Source organism: Diabrotica undecimpunctata, chromosome 8 (genome assembly GCF_040954645.1).
Source record: "Diabrotica undecimpunctata isolate CICGRU chromosome 8, icDiaUnde3, whole genome shotgun sequence".
In the NCBI taxonomy this organism is placed as follows: Eukaryota; Metazoa; Arthropoda; class Insecta; order Coleoptera; family Chrysomelidae; genus Diabrotica; species Diabrotica undecimpunctata.
This window is the reverse complement of record NC_092810.1, coordinates 11,578,179-11,596,205: the sequence shown is the minus strand read 5'-3', so window position 1 is coordinate 11,596,205 and position 18,027 is coordinate 11,578,179. Positions and strand designations below refer to the sequence as shown.

At 35.1% G+C, this 18,027-nt stretch overlaps 1 protein-coding gene across 2 annotated transcripts in view; it reads right to left on the bottom strand.

The window, feature by feature from the left end:
* The window catches only part of Gdh (glutamate dehydrogenase, mitochondrial), a 77,143-nt gene that overhangs the window by 19,712 nt on the left and 39,404 nt on the right, over window positions 1-18,027 (bottom strand). For both annotated transcript variants that reach the window (XM_072539699.1, XM_072539701.1), the window contains exons 3-6: window positions 9,750-9,938; window positions 8,460-8,662; window positions 2,346-2,504; window positions 2,058-2,262 (exon numbers count right to left, since the gene is read on the bottom strand). In XM_072539699.1, the coding sequence (XP_072395800.1) occupies window positions 2,058-2,262; window positions 2,346-2,504; window positions 8,460-8,662; window positions 9,750-9,938 (756 nt within the window). The remainder of the gene's footprint in view (window positions 1-2,057; window positions 2,263-2,345; window positions 2,505-8,459; window positions 8,663-9,749; window positions 9,939-18,027) is intronic.

Sequence of the window (18,027 nt, the reverse complement as noted above, 5' to 3'; positions counted from 1 at the left end):
ACAGAGAAAGCAAGGGAACTTTGTATAACCACTTTGTTGACCAAGCAGCATTGAGATCACTTTCAAATCACCACATAGTGTCCATTTATGGTCTGAATAGCAGAGTTTGTTTAAAACCAGTTCGAGGTTTTCATAACATTCTTTCAAGTGAACAGAATGTCCAACTGGCATAGAAGCATACTTATTGCCATTGTGTAGAAGCACTGCTTTAAGGCTTCTTTTTGAAGAATCTATAAAAAGTCTCCACTCATCAGGAGCATATTCTATTTTGAAACGTGCCATAAGTCCAGGAACATCACTGCAAAACACCAAGTCACCTTCTTGAGAGAAAAAAGATACAAACTTCTTTTCCCTGGAACGATACCAAGAAAAGGACGTACCCGGAGCCAACATATTTTTATCTTTTAATCTAGACCCTAAAAGTTCTGCCGAGTCTTTAGGAAGACCTAGGTCTCTAACTAAATCATTCAGTTCAGATTGTGAGAATGGAACGGGATCGGTTGTGCCAGGATCGTAGCCATCACTGTCTTCTTCACTTTCGCCTAGCTGAGCCAATGGCTCGTGGTCATCTAAAATACCATCCAAAGAAACTGGGGGAGAGGGTATTGGTACTTCAGGTCCATGAGGAACAGGGCGAATGGCTGATTTTATGTTAGAGTAAGAAATATCCTTTTTGTTCTTCAAATTGAAACCTTGAACATTGCAAGAACAAAAATAGCAGTCATCACTATGGTTTTTGGGCTCCCTCCAAACCATTGGTATTCCAAAACGAAATGATTGCTTTTTACCTTGAAAGCATTGTCTCAGTTCTTTAACACACACTGAACAAACTTTGTGTGGGGCCCAAGACTTGTCTTGATCACCCAACTTTATACCAAAATAGGCAAAATATACCTTTTCAACAAAATCGGAAATGTTTCTTTGTTGCTTTTTAACTGTATAATTACCACAAATGTAGCAGAAGCAATCTGGTGAGTTGATACATCCTCTGGTAGCCATTTTTCATAAAACAACTTCACACCACAAGAAAACAATCTGTTTAGGCTGATGCCTTGAATTTATGTTCTTTGTAGTTCGATAAAAAATCACTGAAAGTTATTTGATTCACACTTTATTGCCAACTATCCGTGTGTCACGAGATATCATTTAATACTACTCTCACAATCACTACTACAAATCACTAGTAACCAAAGCACGTGAACAGCACAGAGTGAAGGGATACTGTGAACTGAAGAACAGGTAGCAGAAGCTCACTGCTTGGTGATGGAGAGGGGGATGGGCACTGTGGCAGACAGGCACTGACATAAAAGATGCTCAGTGAGTCAGTAAGTGGATGGCGAGGGAGGGGAGGCAATGGACAAGTACAGACATGAAAATAATGCTGGTTTCTCCTAATCAACTCTTTATTTTACATACAACTTGTATAGTAAAAAAACAGCTAAGTAACTGAAAATACCTTAAAGTATTTTTTATACTTATTAAAAGTACTATGGGCTTAATAAACAGTTCATAAAGATCCAAAAAACAAAAATTCAAACTCACTAGAGTACGGAACTATGTATAAAAATATCGAAAAAAAGCTAAAAATAGACAAGCAGTTTGTGGAATAACTGTACGTGATGGAATGTTTTCACTATTTTTCCCAAAATTAGCGTTGAAAATACTATAAAAATCACTTATTCAATTTTAAACAATTTTTATGTCGCAGACCTGTGAAATGCTTCGAGGAAATGTGAATGTCATTAAAAATAAAGGGGATGTAACTCAGTGGTAAACTTTCACTTTTTTTTTTTGTTAATATTACATATTCTATGCGTTTTTTTTTAATTTATTAGTATTCTGTTTAATCAATAGTGTTCATTAGGGTATAAAATGTTTTCTATAATTAGAAAATTCAAAAATGTTCGCTTTATTAAAACTTCTAAAATTTACGCTGCGCTTTTATTTTTGTTCTCTAAAATTTACTTTTCTTATCAATCTAACTTTGAGCCAACTGATATGGGAAGGAGCTCGTAAAAATAGTAAAGAATAGTATAAAATAGTAAATCGTCGCTTACGTAATAAATGGTAGTTGGAGTCCTTTTCATATTTGAAGGTCAATCGTCCGTATGAAACGTGGTTGATGTTCTTTAACCATTCAAAGAATGAGACTGTCACACCACCAGCGTTCACGTACAAGTCGGGAATGACTAGCACATTCTTTTTAAGTAAGATTTCATCGGCGGCTGGTGTCAATGGTCCGTTGGCGGCTTCAGCGATGATCTAAAAAAGCGATAAATATTGTGTAATATTCTATTACAAGACGATTAAAAATAGTTAGGTTGATATTAAAATACAATACTTACTTTAGCTTTGACTTTGTCGGCATTGTCTTTGGTAATTACTTTTTCAGTAGCAGCGGGTACCAAGATATCACATTCGTGGAATAGTAAGTTATCTTCGTATTTCTTGGCTCCAGGAAAACCGTTAATGCTACCGTTGGTAACTCTGTAATCTTCAAGGTCCTAGAAAATATACCATCGATCAATAATGTGGCCATGTCATTAAACAATAATACGATTAATATTAAAGTGATAATGTTGGAAGATGTTGGATGAATTCTTCTGATGTGTTTTCTAAAGAACACACATCAGAAGAGTTCGAAATTAAAAGCGAAGTGCGACAGGGATGTGTATTGTCACCACCACTATTCAATGCATACTCTGAAGAAATTATGAAAAGAGCTCGTGAGGGAGAAACAGCAGGAATAAAGGTCAATGGAACACCAATTAACAACATTAGATATGCGGACGATACTATCATAATAGCAGACAACCTCCAAGGCCTCCAAAAGTTAATGAACAAAATAGATGAGTATGGAGAAGAATCACCATCATCATCATCAACTAGCCTCTAACGTCCACTGCTGAACATAGACCTCTTGCATGCTATTCCACTTAGTCCGATTTTGCGCCATCTGAATCCAATCACTCTTTTTATGTCATCTGTCCATCTCGTTGGGGGTCGACCTCTATTTCTGTTAGCTTGTATTCGGGGTCTCCATTCCAAAATTCTTTTTGTCCACCGGTAATCAACTGATCTTGCTACATGATCTGCCCAGTTCCACTTTAGTGTTGTTATCCTTTCAATAACGTGTGCTACTCCTGATCTTTTGCGTATAGTAGCATTGGGTATTCTATCACGTAGAGAAATCCCTAACATTATTCTCTCCATTGCCCTTTCCATTACTTGTAGTTTACTCACTGTTGTTTTTGTGTTAGGGTTTCTGCGCCGTAGGTCACCACTGGCAAAATACACTGATTAAATACTTTTCTTTTCAGACACATTGGAATCTTAGACCTAAAATATCCTTCATCTTTCCAAATGCAGCCCAAGCGAGGTTTATTCTTCTTTTCAGCTCGATTGTTTGGTTGTCTCGACTTATTCTGATCTCATGGCCCAAGTATTTATAGGAGTCAACTGGCTCAATATCTTTGTCTTCTACTGAGATGTTTTTGTTATGTAGAAGAATATGGATTATCAATAAACATCAAGAAAACTAAATTTATAAGGATATCAAAAACCCAAAATAATGATGAAAGCCTGACAGTTAACGGTAAAACTTTAAAACAAGTTGAAAACTACAATTATCTTGGCACAACAATTAATCACACGAACGGTTACTCCAAAGAAATCAAAGTTCGAAGAGAGAAAGCACGAACAAACTTCGATAAAATGAGAAAGGTACTTTGTGCAAGAGAACTGAAATTAGACTTGAGAGCTAGGCTGGCAAGGTGTTATATTTTCTCGACTCTTCTTTACGGGATAGAAGCATGGAAACTTAACGCGTCGACTACTAAAAAGTTGGAAGCATTTGAACTGTGGGTGTATAGAAGAATCCTAAAGATATCATGGACCGAGCATGTAATAAACAACGAAGTCATGAAAAGAGTCGACAAAAGTATGTAAATATTGGAAGCCATCAAGACACGAAAGCTACAATACCTGGGACATGTTATGCGTAATGAAAGATACAACATACATACTTCAATTAATTATACATTGAAAAATCCAGGGCAAGAGAAGTGTAGGAAGGAGAAAAATCTCATGGTTGCGTAACTTGAGGAAATGGTACGGATGCACAGCAATCGAACTATTCAGAGCAGCAGCATCTAAGATCAGAATAGCCATGATGATTGCCAACCTCCGTCGCGGAGATGGCACGTAAAGAAGAAAGAAGATAATATTGGAAACTCAATGTAAATCGAAGTTTAAGACATGTGTCGAGAAGTTTTAGCTATTTGGTTAAGTAACTAGTTTGTAACCACTATTACATATAGGTTTGTAAACGTCACATGTTTGTTATTTTTCCTTAAATAAATATTTTATTCCAATTTCTTTTGATTTTATTCATTTGTTAACCTTCTGTTTTATTTTACTATTTTTATTTATAAATAGTTGGCGCTGAACTCTTCTATCAACTAAAAAGCCCATTAAATCTTTATTTTTCAATTTTAATTCCACTTGTTTTGATTTTACACTTCATTATATTCTGTCATAGACATATATACAATTTCAATCGATGTTTATGCCCTACTCCAAGCGACAAAATATATTTATTAGTTGGCAACTCTGTCATGTCAGCTTCACTTCTAAATCTTCTAAATAATGAAGGTGGCAATGTCTTTTCTGCATCTTTTGTCTACTAAACCTGAATTTCTGCTCGTAAATTCATTTATATTGTTAAATCTCTTCTGAGGTGAGTACATTTTCCTTTCGTACCTAACCACACGGGTGGAACTTCGTGGTACTACATATGGTGGCACTATGGAATACAACCTGCAGCAGCATAGTAGCTACCATGCAAAACTCAATAACTGCCTGAACCTACAACATGTTTAAGTCCGGGCATCTCCATCAAGCAGCATCTGAAGCCGTTAACACGAACATGAACATGAAGCCATAAGTATCAATTTCAAATTTTTTGTAAAGCTATAGGCAGGAATTGCTTTGTACAGTGATACAGTGATTTATAGTGAGTCACAAATAAAAAAGTTACTTCAGAACAAATGAAAAATTATGTAATAACCTTAAAAATAAAAAACTGGCAAAAAAAACCACAGGATGGAAAAGAATCCTGGAACAAACCAAGACCCAAAGAGGATAATTACCTGATTCACCAAATCAGTGTATGATCTATTAATTGAATTACTGAAATTGTATGAATGAAAATAAAAATTAATATTTGACACAAATAGCTTAAACAATTTTGAGGTAGTCACTAAAATACAATTGATACATACAAGACCGTAGTCTTTAAAAGTAGTTATATTACAATAAATTTAATTTTAAGTCAGTAATGTGTCATACAAAGCGGCCTAACACTCTGTGAATAGACGGGAAATGTTCAAAACGATGAAAGAGCTAGGAATACCAAATCAGTTGGTAAATTTAACAAAATTAACTCTTGAAAAAGTTGAATGTAAGGTATGAATTCGGGGGGAACTGTCTGAAATTTTTAAAACTAATTATGGGCTGCACCAGGAAGACCCTCTCTTCTGTATACTGTTTAATCTAGCTCTGGAAAAAGTAATACGTATGTCACAAATCACAACCATTGGTTCAATATATAATAAATCAGTGCAAATCTTTGCCTATGCTGATGATATCAATATTGTTGGGAGAACGAAAAACGCTGTACGAGAGGCGTATGCAGCATTAAAAGAATCAGCTACAAAAATGGGTTTAATAATAAACACCAACAAAACGAAGTATATGAAAATAAGCACGCAACCACAAATCCTACGACCACTTGTTATAGAAAACGACGTCATCGAAGCAGTGAACGAATTTGTATACCTGGGAGCGCTCCTTAACACTGAAAATAATACTACCGCAGAATTTGCGCGGCCAATAGATGCTATTTTGGGCTCAATCTCCTTCTTAAATCCACAAGTATATCAAGAAATACAAAAATAAAACTCTACAAAACAATACTACGCCAAGTCCTAACATATGGATCAGAGACCTGGACTCTAACAAAAAGTAATGAAAACATGTTAGGATGTTTCGAAAAAAAAAGTACTGAGAGAAATATGGGAATATGTGCTTGGCAGAGGAAGGTGATGAATAGGGACGACTATAGAGAAACTATTGAGGAGGCTAGGACCCACGCAGAGTTGTAAAACCAGAATGTCGTTAATATATGTGGCTAATGAATATATGTAGTTCGAAGCAAAATCTCTCCACACACACACACACACACACACAGATCATCCAAAAAGTGTACAACTAATTATCAGAAAATAATAATTCTCTAGAAGCAACGCCCTACTTTAGACAAAATGAATGGTTAAATAATATAGGTCGTACAGATGTTCTATAAATCATATAATCATCAAACTATAAAAATACTTCCAACGACTTTGATAATACATTGATAATTCTGTTGTATTGTTTTATTTGACCTTACATTCCAATATTTATTAAAAAAAAAAACACTCTTAGTACGTAAATAGTTTCATCATATAAATAATACATCTTCTTATCAAATTAGCAAACACACAATAATGGCCAATGCGTACGATAACCTTATTATATAAAATGAAGATGCCCACAGCTTCTATAATATGTAATGTTTATTTTTCAATTAACGACTTATATAAGAACACAAAATATCTTTTATTTTAAAATCATTAAAATATTTACACTTTAAAATGGTCTGTCTCATCAAAAAACTAAATAAACTTTTATATGCACTGTGAAGGTGAGTAAGTCTAATTGCTGCTTTATAGATTCTTGTTTTTGTGTCTCGTCTTAGGTGTTTGTTCTTCCAGACTGTATCATTAAGACATCCCGCCGCTTTACTTGCTTTAAGCTTTGTTGTCGTACTTCTTCTTCAACATCTCCGTAACCAGTTATGTCTATTCCCAGATATCTAAACCTTGCTTCCTGCTTTATTATTTTCCCATCAATTTCGATTTTACATCGAAGTGGGTATTTAGATGTTGTCATATATTTGGTTTTTTCTGCTGATATTACCATATTGTATTTCTTGGCTGTTGTATTGAAGATGTGTGTTAATCTTTGGAGCTCGTCTTCTGTCTCGGCGATTAATGCGGCGTCGTCTGCATAACATAATATTTGGATTTCTTTGTTCCCCATTCTGTAACCATGACCTTTACGAACTGCTTGTATTATTTCGAACCAGATTATATTCCTGGGAAATTGTGGTCAACTTTAGGAGATAGGAACCAGTTGGCTAACTGGTTGGAAAAATTGATTGACAGATAAGTGAAGAGACTATGAAAATCTGAAAATTAGTTTGGATTTATGCGGAACACATGCAATTTGCATTATAAGGCAGCTCATGGAAAAATACAGGAATAAAAAAACGTGTATCGTGTATGATAATTGCATGCGATATTTATGAAGGAGTAAAAATTAGTGTTAGGGGCATGTGTGGAAGATTTTTATGACTGATTTTCATGTGAAAGTATGATTTCATCAATGCTTAATCCTTATTTATTCTCATTAGTGTTGGTTCAGATGACAGAACATTAGAGAGTATGGAAAAAGACAGGGTATGGTACAAAGGTCTTATTACCAAGTGCCAGAGATTAACGTGTATCGTCTGATGTAATAAGAAAGAAAAACATTGGAAATTCGATGAAAAAAAAATCAAGAACATGGGAACACATAGTGATAATGCACTGCACTGTTCTTCTGTTCAGAAATATACATTCACTTATACATACACCAATACTATTTCCAGATTTCTAGCCCACATCTCTCATCTAAATACTCATCGTAACCTCCAATCCGATTGCGCTAGTGATTTTTGACTTGTTTACTGCATGGGGTTAAATTAATTTTCCTGATTAGCGTGTGATTCGAACCAATGACCTACTAACCTACACATTCGGTGTGAGCCTGTGAGCACAATGAGCAGAGTCGGCAGATGTACACAAATGTATATATCGGTAAGAAATATTTTCATACACTCTCCTGCAGATATAATGGATAAGAAATACCAGCTTATACCTAACAAATTTCCTAAAATATGAAGACATCCCGATTTTATGTAATAGAATCTTTTTTTATATGAAATTAATAATAAGCTACATCCATCAGTTCCAATTGCTATTTATATACCCACCAATGTTGATTACATGCATATCAATTCATTTTACACGATTTCTATGTGTTTATTTCTCAGATTTCATTCATAATTTTAACGATAATACTTTTGGTTCTCCATAGGGACAAGATATTTTTATAATACATCTGTTGGAAATAACACTGGCACATACAAAAGAGGAATGAGTCAGTAACAACTCCTATGAGGTTCTATCGCGGGATTTTAAAGTAATTTAAAAAATATTGTTGGAATTATTAATTGTGTTTTAAAGATAGCCTTATTGTGTGTACATGTCAGGCTAACAGATTAGACCAACAGTAAAAAGAATAGTCTTACTAACCTTGGGGTCAATTCCGTTTTCATTGAAGATAGAACCATCATATTCAATAACACCAATTACTTTGGCGCCTGCCCTGTGAAGGTATCTCATGGTGTGCAAACCGACATTACCGAAACCTTGAATAATTACGGTTTTTCCTCTGATGCCAGTTGTCAATCCACACTTTTGCATGTAACTTTCCTCGTTGCTGAAATTTTCAATACCTACAAAAAATTTAATAATATATAACATACTATTAAATTTAATAAATTTAATAGTATATATATATATATATATATATATATATATATATATATATATATATATATATATATATATATATATAACAAATCTAAGTTGAGCCGCGAAGGTCAAATAGGCGCCAACAAGAAGGAAACAATAAATTGGGGGCGTTCAGTGTTTAGGTGAATCTCATACTGGGTGACTGTTTATTTCATAGCATTATCATACTTTGTTAAACCTGAGAGGTTGAACATTGGATCATAACACAAGGTAAATTGTTTTCCTATCTTACAATTTTGCCAAAACGGAAGCCAATTAAAATACATTATTAATAAACTGGAAAAGTAAAATAACCACGCCTCCTTCTTGGTGGCACATGGTCGCGGTTCAACTGAGTTTTGTTGTATAATAATATTGTAGGAAAAAGATTAAAATATATGATCATGGGTGATTAGAAGAAAAAAATAAATTTCAATACTTTATATGAAAAAGTTGAGATCTTTCACAGTTCGACACAGTACAAGATGAAATAATACCATACACATTATCAAAATAAGAAATGACAACAAAAACATAGATTTAGACTTATCTAAAATTTAAATTTGATGCCAACGATGCCATTTTATTTACGACAAGTGCAGAGGAGTAGTTGTAGTTTTTATAATGGGAAACAAAATCACATAATTCGGCACCAACTATATATATAAGGTTCTTGAACTCCTAAGTGGGGCATAGAGCTTCAGTGAAAACGCGCCATCGAGTTCTATTTTGCGGTAAGGCCTTCAACTCATTCCAAGACTTTCCTTGACCTCTTATCTCGTCCATGATGGATCTTCTCCAAGTTTGTACTGGGCGACCTCTTTTTCTTCTTCCTTGGGGATTCCACTCTAGGGCAATCTTTGCAATACTGGAATTATTTTTTCTGAGTGTGTGACCAATCCAACCCCACTTTCTGGACTTTATTTGATGTTCTACAGTTTTTTTTGTTCGGTCAGGACTTTATTTGATGGTTTACCCTTTTTTGTTCGGCACCATTTATTGTTTAAGATCTATAAAATATTTACTTACCATGGAAAACTCCACGACCAGTAGCAGAGACACGTCCGTGGATGCCACCTTGATTGATGGGTTTTCCAGTAGTACAGGCATGGTTATTTATATCTTGGAAACCAATGGTTTTGGCGTATGTGTCGGCTAACCAGGACATTTCTCTTTCGCCGGTACCCATGTCAGGAGCAGGTACATCAATACTGGGTCCTGAAAAAAAAAGTATAAATGAAAAAAAAATCGAAAATATTGTTTAATGTATTTAAAGTGTGTTATAATATCTTTATAATGAAAGTAATAATATATCACTTGTATGTTATTGGTTATACTTTTCGCACAATTTTTAAAATAACCTTTTTGAAAACGATTTCCGAAGTGAAAGAGTAAACGTCAAATATTAGTTAAAAATGTAATTTTCATTACAAGCATTTGTGGCTTAATCCCACTAAACTTAGTATTTAACTTAGGCATGCCACAAGAAAACGGTTTCAGAACCTTCATTTGGGATAGATTCGACTTGGCGGTCACTATGTAAATGGTTATTCCAATTTGGTCTCAATGATAAATAAATTATGACACTGCCGTTCCATTTAAATATAAAAAAGTGGTATATAAAGTTTTTTGAATAGAGTTATAATCACGTATTATTATAGGTATGTAGAAGCCACAGTTAGAATGCAGTGTTGGTCTTACAGGGCGCAGCGATGCCGCTCATGTCGGCACAGTGGTAAGTGTGTGTAGTTTGGTGATAGACTGAGACATCTGGACCGTACTTAGTTTCAAAAATCTTTATTCATTAATTTGACTGAGTTAAATAAGGGAATCAACAAAAGAAAATTAATTCTATAAAAAAATTCGTTTTTGCTTTAAAATCGACGTTGTTTGAAGCCATATACCTTTTCATTTTCCACACCATCTCAATCGGGTTCAGCTCACAATGGTAAGGCGACAGTCTCAAAATCTTAACGCCATATTTTTCCGAATTTTTTTTAAATTTTGGACTTGTACTCGTCTCTAAATGCGGCCGCAGTATCCAGTAATTCACTTTTTAGTAAGTATCCTCGAAGAAAATGTTCTTTTTGATTAGCCAATCCTTGATTTGCCTTTTGTTTCACAATTTTTTCGGGAAATCAAATTTGCGGGAGTGATATGACGCGTTATCCAAAACGACAACGTTTTCTTTGTATTTCGGCAAGTTTGGAATTAACGTCTTCTCAAATGATTCTTCATATAGATCCCCGTCCATTTCGTCATGGTAATCAGCGGTTCCCTTCTTGGCCAAGAATATTAATTCGGTCCATGCCACAAAACCAGTTTCGCTTCCAGCATGAAGAAGAACAAACCGAGGACCTCTTTGGGTTGGAGCTTTCAGTCCAGTAGAGAGCCCTTTTATGAAGGCATCTCGAGGATTCTTGATCGTTGTGTCCCTGCATTCCTTTTTGACGGAAGCACCAACGTTAGTCCAAGACTCATCGGTATAAACAAGGTTTGCAATTATCCTTCTTCCTTAATGTTTTTATTCGTCTGAATCTGAGGTACTTGTGTCTCCAGGATATGATATCTTTTATTTCCATCATTATCGAATCTCCACCTCTTTTACCATATTCAAAACCCATGTAGTTTAGTAGCCCACGAAATATGGTTTTTGAAAAAGCTGGTAGGTCCTCATCATCCTGTAAGATATACATCATCCTGTATACTCCTGTAAGAAATACATTGCCTATCTTATCTGCACTGCATTCTAACTATAGCTTCTACTATAGTAAGTATTCACACATTCCGATTTAGTTACCTTTATTAACAAAGTTTAATATAGATACAACTGTTCCGACCCTGTCTATTTTTCAAGAAAACAATTTCGGGAATTCCGTCTCTCAAAATTTGCAACGCGGTAAAACGATAGTTTTATAACCGACTCATTTCCAAGTATTAAAATAGGTGTTTATTTGACAGGATTCTCTTTAAAATACGTTTGTGTGACTTAATCGCAGTGTTAAACTGACGTTATCAGTGGACAGTAAACATATAGTACGTCAAAAATGAAGTAGCTTACATGCTACTCAATAGAAATAGACTATTTGCAGATTTCTTATCATTTTTTCATTCGATATTGTTCATGTACGGTGTGCGATTGCATGCACTTGGCTTTTTTTATGAAAGATAGAACTATAAAATATAATAGATCAATAAATCATAAAAATTTTATAGTATGTTGTATAATGTCAAGGTTAGATTAAGTAATAATACTAAAAATACATATTTTATTTGAAAAACAATCGCGATTAGTAAAAATAATAAATATGTCTAAAATTAAACTAATTATCGCCAATATGTCAAAACCAAAATTATTAGTGTGGTTTAAAATAAGAATCCTTCCCAAGGTTATATAATATTAAAACAAAAATAAATCAGATTTATTTTAACTTATATCTTATACTTATATATATATATATATATATATATATATATATATATATATATATATATATATTTATATATAAATTATACTTTATGTGAATAAATATCACATATTAACATTTTGTAAGGTTTCCAGGAATAAAAAAACGGTTGAAAACCTAATTTACGGAATAGCATTTTTTAGTAAAGTGAGACAATTGATAAAGATATTCATGAAAAACCTATCTTTATTTTGTGTAAGGTAATACAGTCTGTTGGATCTTTGTACAAGTATTTGTTATCAGCATTCCTCTTTCTCACAAGACTTATAAGTTTATCTATAATTGTATTGCATCGTTTTATGCTTCTATTAATATTTAACATCTATTTTAAGAGGAAAAAACCCTCTAAAAATTTAAAAATAAATAAAATAACAGCATTTGGTGGGATAACCTTTGTTTTTTAGGACAGACTCGATTCTGCGAGGCATGGACTTCACGAGACGAGCCAAATCGTCTGGTGTAAATAACTAAACCAGTTTTGAATAATGGTTTCTATCAGTTCTCTCTTGTTACTTGTGTTTCGGCGTGATACTAACACTTTCAGCCTTGACCATAAATTTTCTATTAGATTTAGATCGGGACTATTTCCAGACCAAGGCAGGACAGTAACGTTCTTAACCATTCCATGGAAGTCTTAGCCGTATGACAAGACGCTCCATCCTGCTGAAAGATGCATTGTTGGTATACCCTTCGAACAAATCTCTGATAGTCGGCAGCAGTTTGGCTTGCAGTATCTCTTCCTGATATTTTTTTACAGTAATATTGCCCTCTATTACTGCTAAACGTCCAACTCCTTCATAGTGACCGTAGTACACTGGGGCAAAAGGTCTTCCCCCGGTCGGCGGCGAACAAAATTCACTCCGTCACTCCAAAAGATCGACATTCTGGTTTCATCACTACAAATTACCTTACTCTACTGTTCCTCTGTCCACCCTCTGTGTGCCAAAGACCAATCAATGCGTTTTTGCGTCTGTGTTTTGTTCAGGAACGGCTTCTTTCTAGTAGTTCGTGCTCGCAATCCATTTTCACACAACTTTCTTCTTTGTTTGCTATTTCTTGATATGTGTAACCTTCTTCTCGAAGGATAATTGCTTTGGCTCTCTTTCCTGGCGACCAGTCAACACGTTTTGGGTTTCTTAGTGCCATTTTCGTTGAATCGACACTGATGTATTCCTCTCCGATAATTAAACAATATCACCTTAGTAACAACTACCTGAAGTCACTAATAAACACTGGAAGTCACACGAAATTACTAAACGCTTCGATATTTTATTAAATAATTATTTTAATATATATATATATATATATATATATATATACATATACATAAATCACGATCATGAGACAACTGTTGCTGGAAAAACGATAATTTTTGTAAAGTTTCCAGAATTTTGGCCACTAGTGTAAGTATATTTTATACTATGTCTCTGAATAGACCACATGAGCTAAGACCACCGCTTTTCTCTACACAACAGAATACATAAAACACGACGGACTGTGATTGATTTACCTACTGGAAATTTTAAGTTTTGTAACTGACGAGTAAAATAGTGTCATAGGGTCATCACAACCATCATCCTGCCTCCAACGTCCACTGCTGAACATGAGCCCTCACCTCTTGTTTCCAACCCCATCCATGCGCGCCGGCGCCGCTTTCATTAAATTTTTACGCATCTTGACAATTGACATTTTCTATGGTTGAATTCTGCTTTTTATGATCTGTTTAGAAGTATACTCTACCATAGACGTATAATACAAGATACACTGATCGTTGTAATACCGGCCTGTTCCCTTAGTGCGATAGAGAAAACTGACGTAAAGCAGTCACTGCAAGTGATTCTTCTTCTTCTTCTTCTTTTGGCATCATAACCCTGGATGGGTCTTTGCCTGTCTGGCTATGTCCTTCCATTCAGATCTCTCTTGTGCCCTTCTTCTCCATTGTCTTATGTTCATTGTTTTCAGGTCGTCTTCCACGTCATCCAACCATCTCGTTCTGGGCCTTCCTTTTTTTCGCCTTCCTATGGGCTTCCATTGTAACATTTTCTTAGTTGGTTTTGCATCGCTTTGTCTCTGCACATGTCCCAGCCATGACAGTCTTTGACTTTTCACAAATCTTACAATGTCATAACCTTCATTTAACTCATTAACCTCGTCGTTTCTCCTGATTCTCCATGTGCCATCTTCCTCTTGTACCGGGCCATATACTTTCCTCAGTATTTTTCTCTCGAATGTCCTGAGTTGGGCTTCATCTTTTTTCGTCATTACCCAAGTTTCACATCCATAGGTTACTACGGGTCTAATCAGTGTTCTATAGATAGTCATTTTGGTTCTTTTGTCTAATAATTTCGATGTCATCAATCTTTTATTAGCATAGTATGTACGATTCCCGCTGGAAATACGTGCATTAATTTCGCTACTTACGGAGTTCTTCTGATTGATTTCTGTGCCGAGATATGTAAAGGCATCCACTCGTTCGATAGTATAGTTGTCTATTGTGATATTATTTTCATTGTCAGTTATTCTTTTGACTGTCATATACTTCGTTTTTGCTTCGTTTATTTTAAGACCTCTTTTTCTTGCTTCAGGATCAATTTGTTTGAACACTTCCATTAGTCGTGGCTTATTCCTACTAATGATGGCTACATCGTCTGCATATGCAGTAATTTGTACTGATTTGGTGTTTATATGGCCGGTTATATTGGTTTTTCTGATGACTGCCTCAAGAACTAGGTTGAATAGCATGGTTGATAGGGCATCTCCCTGTCTTACTCCCATGTTGATGTTAAAAAGGGGAGTCAGTTCTCCATCTACTCTGACTGCGGCTTTTGAACCCTGCAACGTAATTTTTATGAGGCTAATGTATTTCTTAGGTATACCTAGATTACAAAGGTCTTCCAGCATTCTGTCTCTATTCACACTATCAAAAGCTTGTTTAAAGTCTATATACATATTATATAGGTCTATGTCGTATTCATAAGCTTTTTCTCGTATCGTTCTTAGTATGAATATGTTATCTGTAGTGGCTCTATTTGGTCTGAATCCATTTTGATAATCACCAATTATATTTTCGGAGTATTCTAATAATCTATTGTAGATTATACCAGAAAGAATTTTGTATATTACATTTAGCAATGTAATTGGCCTATAATTCTGTCATTCCCTCTTATCTCCTTTTTTATATATTGGCTGTATGAGGCCAACTGTCCATTCCTCTGGCATTTGCTCCTTCGTCCATATTAATGTTATTAGGTAATGGATTCTTTCCCAGAGTTCGGATCCTCCATGCTTTAATAATTCTGCCGAAATTCCGTCCGTTCCTGGTGCTTTATTGTTTGTTAGTTTATTTATTATCTGAACTACTTCTTCATAACTCGGGTTTTCGATGTGCAGCTCCGCCGTATAATATATGCAATATAATAATATATATACTGCAAGTGATTGCTTTTCTAAATTTCCAGCTTATCGACCAGGTGACTTAAATTACCAATGAAAAGGTCACGTGGTCGATATACCCGAGATTTTCTCTGTCGCACTGGGGGAACGGGTCTCTATTGCAGCGCTGAGTCTATTTGTATTATATGTCTATGGTTAATCCTAATTTTATAGGTTACATCAAAATTTCAATCATTATTATGCGCAAATCTTACATTATGTGCTTCTTCTTCTTGGGGTGCTTGTCCGTTCCGAACGTTGGCGATCATTCTGGCTATGATGACTTTCTTGATTGCTATACGGAATAGCTGTGTTGAGATCTTTCTATACCATGCTCTCAGGTTAGCAAGCCAGGATATTCTTCTTCGTCCTGCAAAAATTTTACCTTGCAAAATGCATTGGACCAGCTCATATCTGCCTTGATTTCTCATTATATGTCCCAAGTACTGCCGCTTACGGCCCTTCACGATGTTGACCAAATTCGCGGTTGTGTTTATCCTCCGCAGCACTTCTTCATTGCTGACTTTGTCTGTCCATTGTATCTTAAGGATCCTTCTGTATAACCATAGCTCAAAAGCCTGAAGTTTTGATAGAGTTTCCGCCTTCAATGTCCACTGAAGCACTGAGTACACGTAACATTTAAGGAGCCTTATTTTTGTTTCTAGGGTACGGTCATGGCTCTTGAACACAGAGCTCATAGTCAAAAATGCACTTTTTTCCTTTCCGATGCGATATTTAATCTCTTGGTTATTGTCCAACGAGTCATTGATTATAGTTCCCAAGTAGTTGTACTGAGACACGTTCAATTCTCATTTGGTTCACATACAGATTTGCTCCAGTTATATTTTCCTGGCTGATGATCATTAGCTTGGTTTTGCTGTCGTTTATATCCAGTCGATATGTTCTACTTGTTTCCGTTATTTTGCTCATTAAGTTTTGCAACCCTTCTATGGTATTGGAAAACACTATTGTAGTATCTGCATACGGCAGGTTATTGAGCTTGACTCCATTTATTGAGATGCCTTCATCAATAAAAGCCTCTTTAGAAATTCGCTCCGAGTACAGATTGAATATCAGTGGTGAAATTATGCACCCTTGTCTCAGTCCCCTTAAGATTTTGACCTGTTCTGTATATTCTCCATCTATTCGGAGCACCGCTGATTGATTCCAATACAGATTAGCTATTATTTTTAGGTCTCTTCAGCACTTCCATCATTTGTTCATGCCGGACTCTATCGAAAGCCTTCTTGTAGTCAATCAGGCATGCAAAAACATCACAGGTGACATCTCTACATGTCGGAAACAATACCTGCACGCTCAATAAAGCTTCCCTCGTACCAACGGTTCCTCGCATTTCCAGTAAATTCTTTTGTGGATAACTTTTAAAAACAGCTTCAGCAGATGGCTCATTAGGATTATGGTCCTATAGTCTTCACAAACTTTTGCTCGTGGTTTTTTGGGCAATGGTACGAACTCCGATTTAGGCCACTCTACGGTATTTTTCCTGCCTTGTATATTTCTTTAAATATTTCAATTATTATTTTTATTTGTTCTGCATCTAATAGCTTCAGCAGTTCTGCAGGAATTTCATCAAGTCCCGGTACCTTTCCATCGTTCATTTGTCTAACTGCCGTTTTTTCTTCTGGTAGGATTTCGGGACCTGAATTTTCTTCAATGGTGGATTATGTGCTTATAAATTACAATTTCGGGAATCATATCTGATGTTTATAACTTTTTAAATTTGTAACACCTGATATTTGAATTTATAGAACTGTTTTTTATTTTTTAGGCGCAGACAAGACTGCTCTGATGTTATCAGAACAAGAACCTGATAATAGGCGAGATCAAGATGTAGATAAAGAGAACGACACAACAATCAAAGTACCTATTCCTATAAGAATTTTACCGAGGCATTAGCAGAAGATGTTCCAAGTACATCGGTTGCTATACCAAGTTCAACATCCAACACAATAGGAGAGTCAAGGAAATCGGAATGATCTACTAGAGAGGCAAAAAGTTTTTAACAAAACTACGATAAAGCAAAGTGGAAAAAACGGATCAATGAAAGGCAAATGAAAGGAAAAAAAATATCTTGGTACAGAGGCGTTTGTTAATTCATTTTTTGTTTGGCTTTGAACAATAGTCCATTGAATGCATAGAATAGTTTTTTATATATCACCTAGCCATTACTGCGATAGTGTACGTACTACTTAGTTATTTTCTTCAGTTTTTATTGGATTTTACAAACCATAACTGAACAGCTTAGAATTAAATATTAATGAGATGAATCAGGTAAGATAATGTGATATCGTCAGAAAATAAAAAAAAATATCAAGTTTTAGTGTCAAGTGGCATTATCATACAAGGTAGTTAAATAATATTATGTATTACATTTTTATCTCCTACTC